General features: G+C 40.5%; 1 protein-coding gene across 5 annotated transcripts in view; it reads right to left on the reverse strand.

The window, feature by feature from the left end:
- The window catches only part of ehbp1 (EH domain binding protein 1), a 150,123-nt gene that overhangs the window by 6,864 nt on the left and 122,710 nt on the right, over nucleotides 1-20,549 (reverse strand). For all 5 annotated transcript variants that reach the window (XM_035663568.1, XM_035663567.1, XM_035663565.1 and 2 more), the window contains 2 exons: nucleotides 6,117-6,216; nucleotides 4,867-4,940 (listed from right to left, as the gene is read on the reverse strand). In XM_035663568.1, coding sequence (XP_035519461.1) covers nucleotides 4,867-4,940; nucleotides 6,117-6,216 — 174 coding nt within the window. The remainder of the gene's footprint in view (nucleotides 1-4,866; nucleotides 4,941-6,116; nucleotides 6,217-20,549) is intronic.

Genomic DNA, 20,549 nt, shown 5'->3' on the forward strand with positions numbered 1-20,549 from the left:
AAGGCAAAATAATTCATTCTAGCCACAGGCGAGCGGCTAGAATGAATTATTTTGCCTTTTTTTTATGTTTAAACTATTTTACATTTTCCTGAAAGGTTGTTGATGCCACTTATATCAAATTGCACAGAAATAAAATTAGACGTTTAGGCCAGAATGTATATATTTATATACATATATATAAAGTTCACATGGGTATTCGCCACTATCAAAGTCCTTTCATACAGAAAATACATTTAAATATGAATGGGTTATTCATTTCTATCTAAATGGTTACATGATGCATTTCTATCCTGACTATTCTATCTATCCTCGATTACTAATGAAATACTAGCCTCCATAAGACACCCTGCTATTTAAACAGGACGGCGTCGCCACAGTTAAACTAAGCTTTTAGCATTTCTACTCGGCCCTGCGAGCTATGCAGGGACATTTTTATTCATTACCACCACCTCCATCTGGACAGAATACTTCCTTTGGGAGGGAGATGGAAAGAAGGTAGAAGAAAAAAAATAAAGGAAAGATGGATGACAGGAGGCAGAAAGTGGAGGAGGGAGAGACATCAAAGAGGAGAAGTTTCTGTGGAAGCTGAGGGGAGATGAGGAAGAAGGTAAGTCTCCATCAAACACATGAGCTCCCTTTGCTTCAAACAGTCCCAGCACAGAGGCTGGATGAAACGAGATATCTTACACTAAACTGGAGTCCAACTGCGCTTCTGGGAGAGTGTGGATGTGTGTTTGCATGTTACGCATCTAGGTGCTTGGACAGTAATTCTGTACTGCCTTGCCGCTCCTTCATTATGCATTACATGTTTTTGACCACTAGTATCGCTATGAGGAAATGTCTTTATGCTGTTACAGTAATACACATTTTTGCGGGTATCACGCTATCACACTGCAGCAAAAAGGCAGTGAGGAAGAAGTTAGCAATGAATGTAAACAATGCGGTAATAATTTTACACACCTAACACGTTTTGGTAAATATACATATATTCACTTCATTGCCAGAGTTAGACAAGAATGCTTGTAAGAAGCCAAAACTAGCAGCAGGCTAACTAAGACTGGAGAAAGCAGACAGTCAGGCTGTGTCCAATGGTAACAAATTCTGCCTATCAGCACCTCTAAAGCTCATTATTTAACATTTTATATCTTTTTTATTTAATCTGTACAAAAATCGAAAAATAAAAAAATGACAATTCCTGGGTTTTACAGGGGGTCTCTGCTGGTTGCTTGGTAACTGGTTGGCTACTGGCAGCTTCATATTTACTGTACAAACATGACAGTGGTGTCAATTTTCTCATCTACCTCTCAGTAAGAAAGCCAATAAGTGCCATTCCAAAAATGTCAAACTATGCCTGTAAGATAACTTTCTATAGTTTTGACAGCTACAGTAAATGTAAACATGTTGCAACAGCTCTCACAACACGTAACTGTGTTTTTCTTGGATTTTGTGGACATGGTTTTCTGCTGGTAGCCATTTGATGCACAGCTGTGGGAATGCTGTTGCAGGCCTGTGGTGGCAGCAGGTTGCTGACAGCGTACCTGCAGAGCCGCAGAGCTGCAGACAGCAGCCCAGCTCCTCCCATGCCAGCCTGTGGTTCAGCTCCGGGGCCAGACCCTGCTCAGCTGTGTGAAATCAAACTAACAAGCTAGCGCTCCGCTCGGGCCCAGCTGAAGCTGCTTTGATTGATTGCTGCTATGTCGGCCTCAGCGAGACATGGCTTGTACAGCAACAGTCTATTCAATGTTGGATGAAAGAAATTCCCTGCTGGCTTATTGGAAATTACATGCACTGTGATGGACCGTCCAAAGGAACATGGAGCTAAAAATAATGTATATTTAACTATTAACTTGATAGATGTTATGGTAACTTGAGGTTACTGCAAGGATTTTTTAACCGGTTATGAAACTAATTAATACTGAAGCCTCTATATGAGCTACATAAACAAACATCAGTGAGAAGATTGGATATTTCTATGTCCTTAATACCTGCCAGCGACCCGTATTGGAATCTCAACAACAATGAAAACACAGAATTAAAGTCCTTAGTTGGGACTTTCAGTCCTGCTTGCTTTAATGACACCTGTAGCCACTTGAATCCTGCACAGGAAAGGCAGACTCTGCCAGTAACAATTAAAACTGCTTTATAGAGAGGCAATTACAGAATGCAAATAAAAATTCTGGCCACAAATAGTGCAAAGAATGGGCTCCGATATGATGAAACTACTCAGATTTTACACATGAAGTTCAGAGATCTAGTTCAGCCTGTAAAAACTGTTAAATGTCATCTGTGGCTGTGGAAGAGCTTTGTCAAGTCCGAGCAAATGACCCCATCTTATCTCAGTTTCGGCTTGAGACCGTGTTACAAACTGGAGGTGTGGAGTTGGAAAGATGTGGGAGTTTGTCTGGCAGGAAGTGTCTAATGAAAGACGTTATCAAGTTGCATAATGGGAGGTGTAGGATCTAATGGGGTTTTTTTTCTCAGTGTGACTCATTGCTGGGGCTAAAAGTCAGGATATCCCCGCTTCTGCTGCCTCAATTCTGGTCATTCTTTATTTTCTCTCAAAAGTGGTACAATATTAAATCACTGGAGTAAACTTTTAAGCTGTTATGACATGATGTCGAGCACTTTACCTATTCTGAATGTTCTGGTTTCTCCAATTTTCAGTCTTAAATTAAATGCTATTGTTATTATACGGATGTTAGGAGATACAATTTTATCCACACATTACAATATAGAGTGAATAGTCCTCACCTGTACATTTAATTTAAATTGTTAACAGTAAACAGTTATTTTGAATACTGTAATGTTCAGTTGTTATGATTGGCTCGATGACGTAAACCACTGAGAATATGTGATAACAATTCTTTAACCGGACAATAGTTAATAAATAAATGAAATCGTAAATTACTAAACACTGCTACTTATGAGTTTCATAGCAACCAAACTGCTACCAATATGAAGAAAATTAGTACCCATATATACCTGAAAAAAATGACTGTACATCCTAATTTTATAATAGTGGCGTATTAAAGAAGCAATACACCATTTATAGCCAGTGTTGGCAGTAATTTTGGCTATAAAGCGTACTTATGCAGGATGCAAACCGGATTAAAATCCTCTTAACTCTTCTAAAAATCACTGTAAATCTCCATGAGTGGCTCATGACAAAAATACCCACAGTGTTGGAAACCCAGGCAAAGTGCATTAAGTTTGAAGTAGTTGAAAACTGAGCGTCTCAGTGCTGGGAAGGTGAGCCGTGATCGCCCCGCTGAGCCGAAGCTGGAGCTTGATTGGTTCTGATTAGTGAATAAATCAAACAGGTATCAAATCAAGCCGGGCCAATTGCCTCCTACTCACACCTTGATTAGGTTCATGCACCCAAACACGTTCCCCGGTTGAGAAACACTCTCTCACTTCCACACACACACACAGCCACATTATATAGGTCCAATATATAAAGAAATATGCACTTACAGAAGCAAAGGTTAACCCCCTCCCCCCCACCACACACGCCACAAAAAGACAAAAGCAGACTTTCACACATTTCAGCTCAGTAAAATAAAAAATAATAAAACAGACACACACACACACACACAGTGAAAGCAAACTCACTGACACACACACAAACTGCCATATGAACCAGAAAAACAGAAATCCTCCCATTTGACTCAAGCTGTGGACACACTGCAGCTCAATAAATATAAATAAATAAAATGGCCGGGCGAAGACAGAGGAAATCAACCTGGACGCAGGCAGCCTGGCACCGTCTGCCGCTCCTGCTTGGCTACGCTTGTCTGCTCCCTCCTGCCTGCCCCCCCCCCCTCCTTTCTTGCTAATTACAATTGATTTATTATGGACCAGGTACCTTATCAGGTGCCCGCTGAAATTACAATGGGTGTCCGAAGGCTGTGAGGAGAAAGAGGGGGGGTAGGGGGTTGGGGAAAGGGGTGGTGGTGGTCAATGTCGAATAGCAAAATCAATTAGCATTGATTGGCAAAAGGTTCATTTTGCCAAAGAGGACGCCGTCGAAGGGGATTAAACTTCCCTGGCCCCCTGACAACTTTGATACGACACAATGGCTGCTTTTCTGGCTGCGGTATAGTTAACAAGCTTTCAATAATATAACTGCTTTTTTCTCTTTTTTTTTCTCGCAAACCGTCTCTCGATGTGGCTGCGGCTGGATTTCAAATCAGGCATTGGCTGGTCGGGGTCTAGCTAGGAAACAGATAGCATTGATCAAGTATCAGGGAGTGAAATCCCTCGCAAACTCGCATCTTAATCCTCATCAAGAAGCCAACGCAGAATTCAAATCATCCTGCTTTAGGCTCTCAATGAAGGCTGGTCAACAGCTGGACAAAACATAACACAGACTCGTGAAAACAATAGAGGTGGAGAAAGATGAATCACTTTACTAGAACTCAAACAACTATGACAGTAGATTTAACCTTCCCTTTATCACCAGGAAATGGAAAATTAACTTCAAGTGTTGCAGTTTGTCATCTCTAGTAGCCATTATCAGATGTTCTACTCGAAAAAATTTGATCTGACTGTTAAATTAGTGACCCAGCCAGCCACTGGGAGAGCACAATGCAACGCCAACTACATTATGAAAACTGACTCCATGACATATTGTTGGTTATTCTGCTTCACTTTTGCAAACAGTATCATAATCCAGTAGATTATTTTAAATTGTTCATAAATTTAAATGGAACTATTTGGTAGTGAAGTTAAGAGAAAATGTACAAGTAAGATTTTGTTGTGACGTTAAACAGAGCAGAGACATGACACATCTCTACTGTCTGATACCTGCAGACACCATATTAAATCCCAAGACCTCCAGAGTGTGTACTTGTGTGTGTATCTTACCCTCGATGGCCAACATTGCTCTCAGCTCTCTGTTCAGCAGTTCGAAGCGTCTCTCCAGATCATGCTCTTTCTCCCTGTGGCAAGTTAGAACGAGAGAGAGAGAAAAAAAACAACACACACACAACAAAGTTCATCAATATGTTAATGACTAAATCATTAAGCACTTAAAGAAACCTGCAATAAACATTGATTCAGCTACTCGCCTGAACCTTCTCCAGCTTCGCATTAATCTACTGCACATAACTGATACACATACTGCACTCACACAGCCCTGGGTGAATGCGTGTGTGTGTGTTTGTGTGTGAGGAAACAAAAAGAGAACATACAGAGAAAGGAAAGGTGGTGAAAATACATAACAGACAGAATGACGTGAGGAATAAAGGAGAAGGAAAATGAAAAAGACAAAGACATGTACGTGTATCTATGGACATGCCATGAGTGTGTGTGGTCTACATGTGTGTATGCATGGGTATATGTGGTGTGTCCGTGTGTGTATGCAGCACAAATTGAATTCTTTCCTCTTTCAGCCATATTAAAAAATGAGCTTATTCGGTCCCTAATAGAATTTGTCCTTCACAGGAGCCTTTTCTCTTCGCCTCCACAAAGAGAGAACAGAAAGGGCTAATAATCAGCCCTTCTGTCAATTGGCCACTTTAAAAGCCTCCCCTTTCCCACGATATAATGTGATTATGAATACTTCAATCTCTCCTCCACTTGCACACTTTGAAATCCCAACAGCCGCGAATAAAGAAAAAAAGGCAGCGTGTATGTGTGTGTCTCCACCTGTCGCAGCTGACCACATACAAAGAGACTAGCGATAGAGTGACGATCGCCACGTTTCTATTGATTTCATATCCGTCCACATGTAAATCAATGAGCGGATAGACAGAGGGGGTGAATGGAGTGGAGAGCACACTCCCACCCCGTGTGGCTTCAACGAGTTTGATCTAATGCTTGAACAGAAGTGTGTGGGTTTTTAATGCTTCTCAGTGCACGGAAAATATAGGAAAACAAACAGATGCAAATGGCTTTCTATCAGTAGCTTATAGTAGTTAAGAATTAAAATAAAACAGAAAAATCCTGTAAAAATACATTTTAAATAATTAAAGGAGTTCTTGAAAATGGATAGTGGGTGCAGTGTTAATTAGTATAAAATGACCTACATGTTAAGGTCACTGGTTAAACAGTAAGATAAGGCAAATGTAAACAGATTATGGTACAGTAAAACAGTTAGTCCCTAGGATACATACAGCAGAGAGAGCTGGTTCTGTCTCCTGATGAGTGCATTCTTCTTGTTGACCAACATGAACCACTCCTGCATCATGGCCTCCTCTTCCTCCTTGTTGTTGCCTGAAAAAACAGCACAAACACACAGAGTTACACACATGATAGTATACCATTTATAAATAATATCAGAAGCTGTTAATATTTATTCCTCAGGTCCCTCCACTCTTAAAGCCATAAAAGTAGCTGTTAGGAGGAGTAACATCAGTTACAGTAAAATCGGCCTAATAGATAAAAGGTCACTTTCTACCACCCTTTGTAAACAACTAAATTAGAGCATAGTGTGTACAAATGTACAGTATACACATGAAAGAGATGATGCAGATAAACGACTCCGTTAAGTCTATTTGCCACTGCAGAGTCAGTATGTCCACCAGATATTTACTGTATGTGTGTGTGTGTGTGTGTGTGTGTGTGTGTGTGTAAATACACTGCTTGCTTATGTTCCTTGTGTAATCATTCACATACTTCACACCATGTCTTCACAACGTCAATACGGCTTCAACCGGGGCGGGATTAACTCAGCGATTACCGTCGAGCGCCTTTACAGAGTAGAGCCTCTCACTGTAGGGCAATACATATCCCACCAATCACTCAGCAGGCCTTCAAAAAAACACGTCTCTGGTACTCTCTGACGCTTCGTGTAATACCTGCTCAACACATGGAGAGCTAGCAAGGCTCAGATGCATGGCTAATGTAAGCTTCGCCCACGCCTGGGGCTAAAGCTCTATGCTGTAACTTACTACAGGGTACAATAGGATGCGCACAACTGATACAGTGACTGGAAACCTTCAAATGCTAGCCATATAACAGCAAACATCGGTCAGTCTGGAATAAAGAATAAAGAGGAGGATCTGTGTGTTTGACAACAGCTGGGCTTCTGTTCGAGGCCTCAGTTTCATGAAATCAGGTGATCCTGATAAAAATATTTAATATATTTATAAAATAATCATTTAGATTGTAGTTTTAGTGATTTGAAGACCAATTATTAAGGGGTTATTTAACAACAGTTTTGCATGTGATCTGGAACATGTTATCACTTAAAGTTTGATTTACATGCCTTTCAATGTAGAGACTACCAAGCTAAATTTATTATTATAATAATAATTATAACCTATTAAAGTTATTAAAGTTTTCTGGTGAGGATAAATACATTTTTATATTACTGAGGTTGTTAAACAGCAGGACAATAAGCTGTTAATTTGAATCTCCAACCTGGAGACAAACACAAAAAAGCTGGTTTGGTATCATTACGACAAAATCTTGAATTTCTATATGAATTTATACCACATTTATGTAGCTAATGAGACAGAACTGGGCCTTTAAATGAATTAACACGTTTCATTATTGCCCTAAGAAAAATATTCTACTACAACAAATAATTACAGAATCTAAAACTGACATATGTGATTATATGTAATTGTTGGAGGGAGGAGTCTTTCCAGATAAATACAAAATAAATTACAGTAAATTACAGGATGGACTATGTGTCCATGTGTGTTAAAGCCGACATAGATTATTATAAAATACTATTAAATTAATATAAGTTTTGTTTTCATATATGTTTTTTTCTTTCTTTCTTTCTCTCCGTCAGTGTAAATAAACTCTGCTGTGGTCAGTTCACTTCGCACTGTTTATGTCTAGAAGCTTTGTGGCACTGGAGGCCATTTAAACAGCGACAGCAGCATTAATCTGACACTTAGTACGTCTGTGAAGAGAAGAAATGGATGAAAACAGAGGACGCGAGATGAAAGATCTTCTTAGGGCTTATGTTATTATCTCTCGCTGTTTTTTTCTCCCTTTCTCAAGAGGGAGGTTTAATAGCTGGGAAGCTACGACAGGCATCATAACAGAATTAACACTAAGAAGACATTTCATACCACTTATTTATTAATTGAGGGTCCTCCGAATAACAAGACCGGCACTGGTGTGCTGTACAGTGGAAGAACAACATGTTTTCCTGAAGTTCTGATCTATTTTTTCTTACTTGAACAGGAATTTGACATTTCTTTCATTTGCGCTCATTTTTGATAGAGTCAAACATCAAGCTCACTATACTACTACTTTCTACTGTATGACTTATTGTATAACACCTTCAATACAATATAGACATAAAGACAATAGGTTTAGTGCTTTATGGGCACCTGAAAATGATCACAATCTGTGCATATATGACAGATTCAGCTGCTCAGGAGAAGATAAATCCCAGAGAAATGTGTCTTGTTCCATCAAACACACACACCACCACTCACTGCAGAGAAGAGGGAGTACTGGGCCGCTGCGTCATTCACGACAAAAGGCAGGCGCGTGGATGTGTGCGCGGACACCGGTGAGTGTGTGGACATTTGTGATACTCTGAGCCAGCAGATGTATGTAATTTCATTTAGGAGGGTGGAGCGGGGAGGGGGGAGCGAGAGAGAGAGAAAAAAAAGAACGAGCGAATGAAAGAAAGCTTCAGGATTTAGCGGAATCGGGGGCTCGTGGATTACTGTAGTCAACTTTGAAACGGACGACACTCGGAGGGGGGATAAAGCCGGCCCTGACAGGTCATTGTGCTGCCTCGAAGTCAAATAAAACAAGCAAATAATAATGGCAAATATTAAGCTCCTGTGACATTGTGGCGAGGCGGGTTGGAAGACGAGGAGGGATTATAAAGCTATATCCCCCACCGCTAGCCAGCCAGCAGCTACCAGCCAACCACCAGCCGCATTTTATGAAAGGAGGGAGGGGAGGCGAAGGGAGGGAGAGAAAGGAAAGGAGGAGAGCGAAGAGAGAAAGGCAGGGAGGTCAGGGTAAAGGTAGGGGAGGTAGGATAAAGTAGAGCAGGAAGGAAAAAAAGAGGAAAGAAATGGAAGAAGGAAGGAGAAAGGAGAGATGAGGGGAAAGCAGTGAATGTTGAGGGGACGTGGGATGACTGAAGGAGGAAGGGAGTGAAGCAGGGAATAAGGGCAAGCAGGTGAGCGCTTTGAAAGCAGAGAAAGAAAAGAGGGGATGGAGAGATGTAGGGAGGACGAGTGGTACAGGACAGCTGCTCAGCAACCTCCTCCTTTCACTCAACCTCTCTAGAGTTGAACTCTGACCTCCAGATACTACCTGACTCTTTAAGAGACGGAGGTGTGTCTGCAGCGTTTACTGTTTCAGTTGAGTAACATTAACTGGGTCTGCCATTTATGTATGGGAACTACAATCCTTTCATACCCATTGATAAATACAAGACACATCTTACAGTGGACAACTGCAAAGATGAGAACCTGCTCATCAGATGGTGGAGAACGTTGCAATTATTTTCTTATTGTGTTTTTTTGGTATTCACAAAATACATTTTGGTAGAGTAAAAAGTTTATTTTTTAGTTTATTAAATATTTTCATAATAGATAATTCTCTCCTTTGAGGTTTTATTAATTTATTTACATACTTTTTTTTTAGGTAAAATTAGTTAGTGGCTGTTTCAGTGTTATATATGTAGACGATTACTAAGAGCTGCACTCTGTTGCTCAATCCATAAATTAGGGCTCTAATGCAGGGTTGGGGGTTTGATTCCCACTGAGACAACCCTTTGTCTAAAAATGTATCCACTGGCTGTACTGTGATGAGCTCGCCCACCAAATGGCATATGTTAAGAGTGACAACAACAGAGGGAAAAAAAACTGGTGAACGTTGTGTTGTATGAAGACAAATGGTGTAAATATCCCTGGCAAGCACCACTGACACTGTGTCTGTGAATCCAGCCTTGGCTCTGAGAATCTGTGGATCCATGCTGGCTCTCAGGGGGCCATCTTGGATCAAAGCATCTGGCAGTTTGGCAGGTTGCATTCTGGGTCTTGCTGCTTGCCTTACACGCCATTTCTCAGTGCTCAACACAGAGCAGGGCAGAGCTAAAACAGGCCAAAATCTGTGGAGACTGAAGCAGTAAGTTTGGCTTTGGTACAATGTTTGATCAGGACATCAAAGGATTAGTGAAATATGTCTGATGGAGATACACAGGGTTTCCCTACCTACAGTAACTTTATCGTCATTAATATCATGTTTGGTGTTACCTCAGCTATCAATGTGGCTGCGATGGTGAGAAACACTGAAGATACAATCGACTGAGACACACATATACACACACACAGCCAAGATACAACTGATACACACATCCCGACAACCCCTCTATCTGATTGCCTGTCTCCCTCTTCTCTTGTTTCAATCTCTCTCTGTCTCACTCACAGAACTGAGAATACAATGACACAAACTGCCATATGTGGAGGGGGACTGTCATCCTTCAGGTATAAAGAAAGGCTGGTTAGAAAGGGTCAATCTGTGTTTGTATGCATCCATGGGAGAGACAGAGAGTGAGAGAAAGAGAAAGAAGGAACGATGGGGTGAAAAGACAGAGTGAGCCTCTATAGCCAAATAAGATTAAGATAGCTATCTTGGCCCCTGTTCCATTCAGTGTAGATAGGAATAATGAAACCCACCCTGAGGTGGTCAAACTGCTGCTGCTGCTGGCCTGTGCTGGTTTTTAATTAAGTGTGTAATGTTACTATGCTAGGTCTCACTAAATGCATGCAAGGAGTAGTTTCAGTGAGTAAATACTCATTCATTTGACTGTATTTTCAATTGACTTTTAATTTGCTAAGCATGCCAGACATACAACCAGAAATAAGATAAGATTTGTTTTGTATGTTATATTTATGTAATTGGGTACAACTTATTTCTCATATTTCACACAGGAGTTTGTAAAGGACATGGGAATCTACAGAGCAGGTACAGAGCCTCAGTTTATAGACACAGTTTGACGCCAACACTAATTTAATTGTCTTAAGTATGCACACTTTATTGTTCCTTGGTGATTAAAGCAGCCACTGATGGTGCACTGCTGCAGTAAGGCTGCAATCAATGATGATTTTCATTGTCAGTTCAGAATCAGAATCAGAATCAGAAATACTTTAATAATCCCCGTGGGGAAATTACTTTTTTTTTTTTTTTTCCCGAATCAGAAATAAAAGTTCACTGTCAATAACGTGTTTAATTAATCTTTTCATCAAAAAGTGGCAAAAATGACCCTCACAATTTCCGAGACACCAAGGCAATGTCTTTAAATGCTGCTGCTTTTGTCTGAGCAACCAAAACCCAAAGTTGTTTAATTTACAATTCTATCAACCAGAGATAAGAAGAAACTCCTCACATTTGACATTTTTGCTCAACAAATTACTTAAAAGATTAACTGATTAAAACATTTGTAGTTAATTTATTTTCTGTCATTCAACTAATCGATAAATTGACTAATTGCTTTGAGTCACATGGGTCAATACTTTGACCTTCTGGTTATGGAACAGCCTTTTGACCGTTAGACCACCAGGCCACTTACAGACTACTTGTATTAGTTTAAACAATATGAAATGTGGTAACTAGATAAGCAGGAAATCCTACACTTGTCTTTACTAGCAAAACTTCTCTCTGTTCCTTGAAGGCAGCAGCTTGGATAAAGGGGAAAATGGATGAGACGGAAAGAGAAAAACATTAAAAGCTGTGATCACAGCACGTTCATCTCATTTCTTATCCAACCATTTTGCCAATTTAATCCAATAGCTGCTAATCCAATTTGTCTATCGTACATGTATAAAGGCGGGGAGGAGGAGGAGAAAGAAGGAGAAGAGGAGGAGGGAAAGGGAGGAGATAGAACTGAACTTCTCTTCTGTGTTCAAGTCACTTTCTGAATTGCAGTTTATTTAGGGACGAGCCGCACTTGTGCCTCTCCCATCGTTCTCTCCATCCGACCATCAAGCCCGTCTGATATCAGCGGGGATCAGGGAAGATGAAAGGCAAAGACGCATGAAAGGAAATGAGAAAAGGAGGAATAAAAAGAACAGGATGAACATTGTTTCCTGTGATTAGGTAAGAGCTCGTTAAAAGGCTGTCATTGCAGCGATGTGAATATGCATGACAGGGGCCGGCCTAATCAGAGAGGTCTGTGGCGAGGACCGGAGGGGGGGAATTGTGCGTAAGTAGCCTACTGAAGACTTGATTTAATTAATGTGAGCAGAGGAGTGTCTTGTTAGAAAGGAGACACGGAGATACTGAGAATGTAGCTTGTAAGAAAGAAAGGTTAGGGCGCTCTCAAATTCAGCTTTCGCCATTAAAGATAATCTAAAGCCTGCAGTAGTGGCGTTTCTTTCATGCTGGAGAAGATTTTCAGTTATAAATAAATCTAATCATCACATTTGACAGCTTCCTCCTTTTTTTTTTTGCAATTCTTCAAATGTTACACTCTAGTACACCGAGTGCAACAGTTGTTGTGATTCACAACTCAGCAACATTACAACACTTGTGATATGTGTAAGAATCAACCTCCTCCACCTCTACTTCTACTACTACATCTTCTCTACATTGCATATGTGAGTTCTCCTGCTCTCTCCTATTCTATTCTGCTCTCCACTGGAGTGGTGCTGAGGGCTATTTTTTTCCAGGGAGGCTTGTTCGAGGCCTTTTTAGCCGCCCTCAATGGCACAATGGTCCCAGCGTATAGAGCAGATTCCTGCTTTATTGAACCTGTGTATAATGTCTGGTGAATGGAACACATTAACCGATTCACACTCACCTCTTTCCCTCCCTCCCCCCGGATAGAAAAAGGAGAAAAGTAAAATAAGAAAAAAAGAAAGAAAGAAAAAAACCTCCTCTCACATTGAGGCACAATGACTGCCTTTTCCACCGGTGTCATTTGTCAACCACTGCTTGCTTTACAACTTACAAAAGAGGCGGAGGTAGGGAGAGAGCAAGAGAAGCAGGAGTGGGGTGTGACAGAGTTCTGGGGGCAGAGGGATGAATTGGGTCTTTTCCATAACTAAGTGTATTAATGGCGGAGGTCTATCTTTAAGTCAGTATGATGATACGAAAAGAAACATGCAGAGCAGCTGAATTATTCATGTATGATCTTGAGTAACAATTTTGGTTTTCATAATCAATAATCAATAATCACAGGAAATCAGCCTGGGTTCAATGTTAAAATATTAGCCAGTCCATTAGCCCAATAAAAATAAATCACTGAGACCAAAAAGATTTGAAATTAACAACTGTCGAGGTGTTAATTGGTTTATTAAATAAAATTGTCCTGAGATTACAAAAAGCTCACCTGCCACATTGGTATGGTTCAGCACCAGTTAGGCCCCTTGCGTGTTTTCAAAATTCAGCCCATACTGGCCACTGTAAACTGATCATGAGTCAGTGAAATCAAAGCACAGCCTCAATATACACCGATCGGTCATAATGTTATGGCTGATCGGTGTATATTGAGGTTCTGGTTCTGATAGAAAAGGTAGAGAAGGTGCATCGCAGTTTGTTGTGTTTGGGGCTGCAGAACATTATGACCACCAGGCTGATCAGTATATGCTGTCCTTCTGTATCTCCATTACCTTGAGTGCTTGTCTGATGCTGGTAATGATGATAAAACCTAAACATTACTAAAGTAAAATTTGACATCTACTGCACATAATATCCTAGTCTGTAAACATAAAAAAAAGATTGGGTACACTGCAACATCTATCTTCTAAAAATAACAAATAAAATCTAATTAATCTAATTGCCTAATCTGTTTATGAGAAAACATAACGTTTTACTGCAAAGTTTTTAAAGTGAAGGAAGTGATTGGTATGTTCTTGAGCTGGATGGAAGTCTTAGGGAAGATCAAGGTGGATGGTGGAAATACAAAGCAAGGGGAGGCTGGGGTTTCCATCCTGTGTCCTGCTCTTGGTTATGTTTAGGTATAAAAAATAAAAATGTAATTGGGGCAGCATTCAGTTTCTCTCTAAAGGTATTTACTAATGTAGCACAAAGACTTAATTTCTTAGTTATCAAATATTTTTGTCTCGTATATTCTAGGTATTTTTTTTCTTTCAGTTTAACCAAAAGTTAATGTATCTATACTGATGCTTGTAATATAAAGTAAAAGTCCCACTACAATTTTAGCTGTTATCATGCAGCCCTGATCATGAGCTCTGTTTCAAGGAGAGATGAACTATGGACAGCAGTAAGTAGGACTGCCAAAGCCTCGTTTAATGAGCAGGAGAGTGTGCATACGCAGCGCCTATCATGTCACTGTTTGAACATTTGTGTTCAGAGACCATGTTAAACACAGACGATAGGTTTGTCCTGTTAATATGTTTCCTCCTCTCATCCTCCTCTCTCTTAAACACACATACGCCTCCTTGCTCTCTTCTGCCAACTCTTCTATGTATACAGAAATACACACACACACACACACACACACACCCTTGGGCAAACACATTTGACCTCAGAGCTAACAGTAGACCAACCTCCAGACACCTCTCATTCCTCCACCTTAGAGGTTAAGGAGAGGTGGGCAAACAGAGTTCACATAATAGACTCACTCTGGAGATGAAATGTTCATATTACGAGTCTTCACTATGTACACACACACACACACACACACACACACACACACTTACTTTCTGTTGCTTGTATAGAGGTGTGAAGAGTGTATTTGCATAAGACAAATCATTTCCGCAGCTTCCTCTCTCTCTCGTTAGCTCTTCTTCTCTTTCAACTTTCTCCACCGTCTCATTTTAACTACTTAAATAAAATGTGTGTTTAAGAGTTAAACTTACGTATTTGATCCTTTAATTGACTTTTAAATAAAAAGGACTGAAATTGGGGTGAGATTACAAAACAAATGTCAATTCTGGAGTATTTTTCTGCCGGGCCAAAGCTGTGACAATCACACAAACACAATCCTCCCCCTCCTCAACCCCTCCCTCCCTCGCCCCACTCCATCAAATTGTGTTTTTGCTACAAATCAATAAACATTATCAGAGAGTGGCAGACTATGGGCTGGTGGAGGCAGCCTCTGTCTGTTAAAGCCCAGACCGCCCTGTGTCTATCACAGACTGTGCGAGAAGGCCAGGAGGAAAACAGAAAAACACACACATACATACAAGGAAGGTAGACAGCAGTCCACAAGTGTACACACAAACACAAAAATACATGTATCATGGACTTACAGTAAACATAGTATGAAAGCACAATAACCACAAACACACATAGACCTGCTCGATGATCAAACAGCAAGTCTTTGATCCATTTGGGGGCGATTTCTCACACCCATACATACAGAACAGTAGAAAACAATCAAAGTGAGCAGTCAATAAGAAATTAAAAGAAAAAAAAAATCATGACGGGAACAGTGACTTTAAACACTCCCTAACCCATTAGGTCGCTGTATCACCACTCTGTGCTTGTCAGCTCGCTTTAGCTTTAGCGTCAGAAATCCCCGCTCTCTCAGAACCATTTAACTGAGCTCTAAATAAGATGATTTTCAACCTGTCCCCACTTAGCTTGGGGCTGAAAAAGGAAAATCAGGGGGCTTGCCATACACGATTTCTCAATTACCTTTCTCATTATTGTCACCCGTGTTCATTACTGCTATTATCATCCTCCCTTTTCTGTTGCACCCCCCACTTTAGGCTAGCTTAGGTCGTTGTGCCTGTCGTGTTGGATGAAGAGAAGGAGGAGAGCGGCAGAATCGAGAGCTTTTTGCAAGGCCAGAGCACTTCAGGTAATTAATATAGCAAGAGGGGGCAGATGAGAGGAGACGGAGAATATGTGAGTGTATGGATGCCTGTGTGTGTTTTTGCTGAAATGCCTGATTGGGGAGCTCACCTGCCGATACCCCCTAAAAGGTATTTCATTAGCGAGTCTTTTACAATACAAGCAGAGGAACAAAGCCTCGGTTACGCCTGTCTCCACTCCAACTCAACGGGGCCCTCCAGGACGCCTGTAGCTGTGTGTGGGAAGAGTAGAGAAGAGTGGAGGAGCAGTGAGGAGAGGCTATCCCTGTTCATAATCTCATGACAAAAGGCAAAAAGGCATCATCCTATTAACAGCGTGATCTTCACCAGCTCATGCTAGCTCCTTTCCACAGGGGGCTCTCTTTTATTATTAAGGTGAGTGGGTGATAGGGAGCAGGAAAGGCGCCCGGTGCCTGCCTATTAGCCCTGGGACAAGAGTAGGTATGAAGGGGGAGAGGAGAGAGGAGAGACCTCATGCTAGGGTCTGGCTTGGTGTCTTTTTCTATTCTTCAGAATGAGAGCCTTTGCTTGGACCTTTGGAGGCTGGCTTCTATTAAGCTCCAGTGATACAACAGAAGGTGGGAGAGATTCTTCAATCCAACACCTCAACACCAATGGTGATCACTGGGAAAACATCTTCAGCTCCACCTGTTAAAACCCCTTTGATGCTGATTCACATTACTCCTCAGCACCACTACAGCCATGTCAGGTATCAGTCATTAAGGGAATTCTGACTTTCATTATTGTGAGACTCGCAGCATAACCTGCTCTACATTCATTTTGTATTATTTATACTCAAAAATTAATTCTTGATCGATGCACGTTAATAACAATACTGTGTACTGAAGGAATGAGCAATTAAGGTTGAGTCGTGTACATTTTGATTGATGCCATAAAAAGCATTTATAGTACTATGCACGTTCCTGGCAGTACTGCGGTTTGTTTGAGCTCAGCTATATGATTACATAAATATACTGAATATGTTGACAAATTCGCTCACATTTCTCTGCTGGCTATTTAAAACTGAAGAATCCAACGTTGATTTAAATTTGACAAAAGTAATTACATGTGTCATTATTTGAATCTATTTAATGATTGCAAGTTAAGGACAGAGACTTGAAGTATTGACATGTTTTTGTATAAAGTTGGGTATCCAACAGCAGCATTGCTAAATAGTCAGTATGTGTATGTGGGAGAGGGAGAGAGAGGGAAAGAGACTAGTGAGAAGAAAAGAGATTAGACTGTTTTTCTGTTTGAGTGTTTTGTCTTCTTCTCAGTGGGGGTGCTTGCCTCTAGCCTCAGGTTACACAGGGGAATTGTGGGGGAAAAAAGTAGCCTGAGCTGTGTTAGTGAATAACAGCGATGCCAGGCTTAATGTTAAAGCGTGTTTAAAAGAGGTAAGGTACTTAATACAAATCCACAAAGATGATCAAAAGTCACACTGAATTCCACCTCCTTTATAAATATGTAGATCTTCTTCTGTGACAAAACACTCCCACCACTCCCACATCTCCTACAGTATCTTACGTAACTTTTAAAGTGACTGGGAAATTGTTGAACCAATTAAACTTTCATGTTAACAACTGGTTTTTGTACTGGTTTATGAAATCTGTGATGTAACATGGGCACTGAAACTTATGCTACAGTTATTTTACTCATTTTAAGTGATTTATCAGTAAATAAACAAACACGTATACATAAATATCCTACTCAGTTTTGAGTGCAATGGACATTTAACAACTGATTATAGCAAAGCACACACACTCACTCTCTCCTACACACAATTTAGATTTTAGCTAATTTAGTGCGATAGAGAGAACTTTGAGGGACCTTTAAAGGTATGTCAAAGTATAGATATCTGAAGACATGCACTCCTAACTCCACCCGCTTACAACGTGCTCTCTCCACACACACACACACACACACACACACACACCCACACCCACACGCTCATCATCGTCCTCCATTCTCCTCTGTAGCCCAGTAAAAAGCCTGCGATGACCTGGGTGTGTAGCTTATTAACCTCCCCATCAGTTCTTATCAGCCAATGAATAGCCCAGTCATCTGCCCCTCCTCCTGAATCTAAGGGTGAAAAATTTCTCCTCACGTCAGGGCTATAATTCAATCCACACACAAATCATTGAAGGTGTGTGCGCACAACACACGCGCAAAAAGACAGAGCGAGGGAAGGGGCTCAGCGGTAACATTTTGTCAACCTTGGTTCTGGTGGGCTTCCAAGACCGGCATGGACCAGATGTTACTGAAATTATCAATAATTGGAAAAAACAACAGAAGGGGTGTACATGGTTTATGTGTGTGTGTGTGTGTGTTTGTGTGTGTGTGGTGGGCAGAATAAATTAATGGCTGATTTCTCCCCTTGCTTTGATGGCATTAAGAGCCCTCTTCTTCTCAATGTGCCGCGTTAAATGCTTTTCTCTCCTTCTCTCTTTCCCTCCATTTCTCCCTTCTTTTTTTGACAAACAGGGCCACCCAGCAGAAAGCAACTGATGCAAAACGCCAGAGTAATCCCCCCCCCTCCCCTCCATCCACAGCTACCACCACCCCTCCCACTATCTTTAGTCTTTGACACAGTAGCCATTATCTGTGGGATTTAGTTAAACCAAACCTTCATGTATTTGTTAGGCCCTGGGTTCGTTTTCTCCTCTGACTGCTCTGCTTGAGTGTGGCCAGGCTGGGGGGAGTTTTTTTTTTCTTTTTTCTTCACATAATCAGTACAGCTAGCAGGAGACACATGAAAAAGGGGGTCTACAATGCCATCTAGCTGGATTCTTCTTAAAGTCTGAGCTGCAATTTGTAACCTTGTTTGCTTTGATTGCTGCAAAAACACTAAACTAAACTTAAAATAAGTTCCAACAAAATAATTTTACTTGTTCTGCCTTAGTAACAAAATACTGAATGGAGCCGTACATATGGACCAGGAAAAAGTATACGACTTGTTTCTTGACATTTTCATGTACTATATGTCAAATGAAATGGATATAAGAACTACTACTTAAACTTAATCTCATCACAGTTAAGGGTTTGTGTCTGAATCCCATGTAATTAAACTGAGCATAGCTATAAGCTTATACACATCAAAGAAAATATCTTTCTAACCTGAAAGCAAGGTTGAAAGCAACCCTAACCCCTATATACAGAGTCAAAAAAAATGTTTGTTTCTACTGCCAACGCGTATCTCAAAAACCGTGTTTAACACTGAGGCCTTCCTCTCTGCCACATGCAGCTACAGAGCTAAAAGCAGTGTTATGGAATCACTGTTGAAATTTGCAGATAAGCCAGGGCTCTGTGGGGCTAAGCTAAGGTTAAGCCAGGTGGTTTAGTTCCCTGAGTATGTGTTTACACACACACTGAGGTGTGAACCATTTGGGGGGCTTAGAGGGGCGGAGAAACATGAGTTGATTTAGTGCTAGTGTAAACCTTAGTACCTGTTGATGGTGTTAATTGGGACAGCTTAACACAAACATCAGCATACATCTGTAGGGTTTGTGATGCGAACCACGACTCAGATTTAACATCCTTTAGGGGAATACACACTGGTATATTAGGGAAATAAAAACTGACAATTGCAGAGAGCAGGCATCAAATGTCTTTTTTCATGATTCAAATGTTGCCACTTTTAGGTTATTTTATGTAGGCATAATTCTTGTACAGATGTCTTGTGTTTAAATTGATTGGCTTACTTTGCTAAATGAAAAATAAAAATAGTTTCTATTTATATATATATATGTTTATATTTCTCAATAACTGTTTTAGTACAAATACATTAACACATATTTTTGCATTGCACATTTTCTTCATACTTATTAATAATTGTACATTCAATATTTTGCATATTCCATCCTGTAAACACTGTACAGCTCCTATTATTTTAAACAGATAAACGTTTTTATTTGTTATTTTCTATTTTATATGTATGACTCTTGGTTTCTGCAGTGCTTGTTTTTTCTTTTCTCTTTCTACGTTTATTGAAACCACAATGCACCAAAAAGCCAAGGCATATACCTTGTATGTGAAAGCCTACTTGGCAATAAACATGTTTCTGATTGGTACAGAAACTCAGGCAATTTGATGGCACTAGTATAAAGTAAAAAAAAAATCTCAAATTATAATAAGCCTTAGTTTACAATGATTTCTAAATGTCCTTGTTATAAGAATCACTGTCATTTAGCTTTAAACACTGGCTCACACACACAGGTCAATCCACTTTTAAGGGAGTTAGATTTATTGGTAAAGCAGCCAGAGAGAAGGGGGCAGAGAAATTTCTGAATGAAAAAGTGTGAGCATGTGAGAGAGAGCGGTGATAACCCCCAGTGGAGGAGCCCCCCCCCCCACAATCTGCTGACAGACAGCTGCAATCTTTTTAGCATAAGTGGCTCCGCCTGCTCCATTAGCAAAAAGAAGGAGGAGGGTGTGCGTGAGTATGTGTGTGTGTGTGTCTGTGTGTGTGAGAGTGAGGAGGGGAGAGCTCGACCCCCCCTGGGGTAGATGTTAGAACAAATTTGAGGGGTGTCATATTACACGCCTTGTGACAAGAAGCAGAAGGGAGGTGAACGATGAATTTGCTTGATGAATTAATCTGTGGACCAGTAATGGTGCTAACAACATTAGTCATCCTTCTTACATCTCTGTACTGCAATTCATTAGTTTCTCCACTCATATCTCTCTGTTACACAATCACTGCATCCTTTCAATCTTCATCTTTACTCTCTGCCTGTTTCTCTCCTTCCTGTCATAGGTTTGCTTAAGGGCTCAGTCAAAACAAAACTACTATATCAATAAATAAATATTTTGGTAAAAAAACAAACAAAAAAA

The sequence above is a fragment of the Morone saxatilis genome, unplaced genomic scaffold (assembly GCF_004916995.1).
Source record: "Morone saxatilis isolate NCDOM2014 unplaced genomic scaffold, NCSU_SB_2.0 Contig19, whole genome shotgun sequence".
Taxonomy (NCBI): Eukaryota; Metazoa; Chordata; class Actinopteri; family Moronidae; genus Morone; species Morone saxatilis.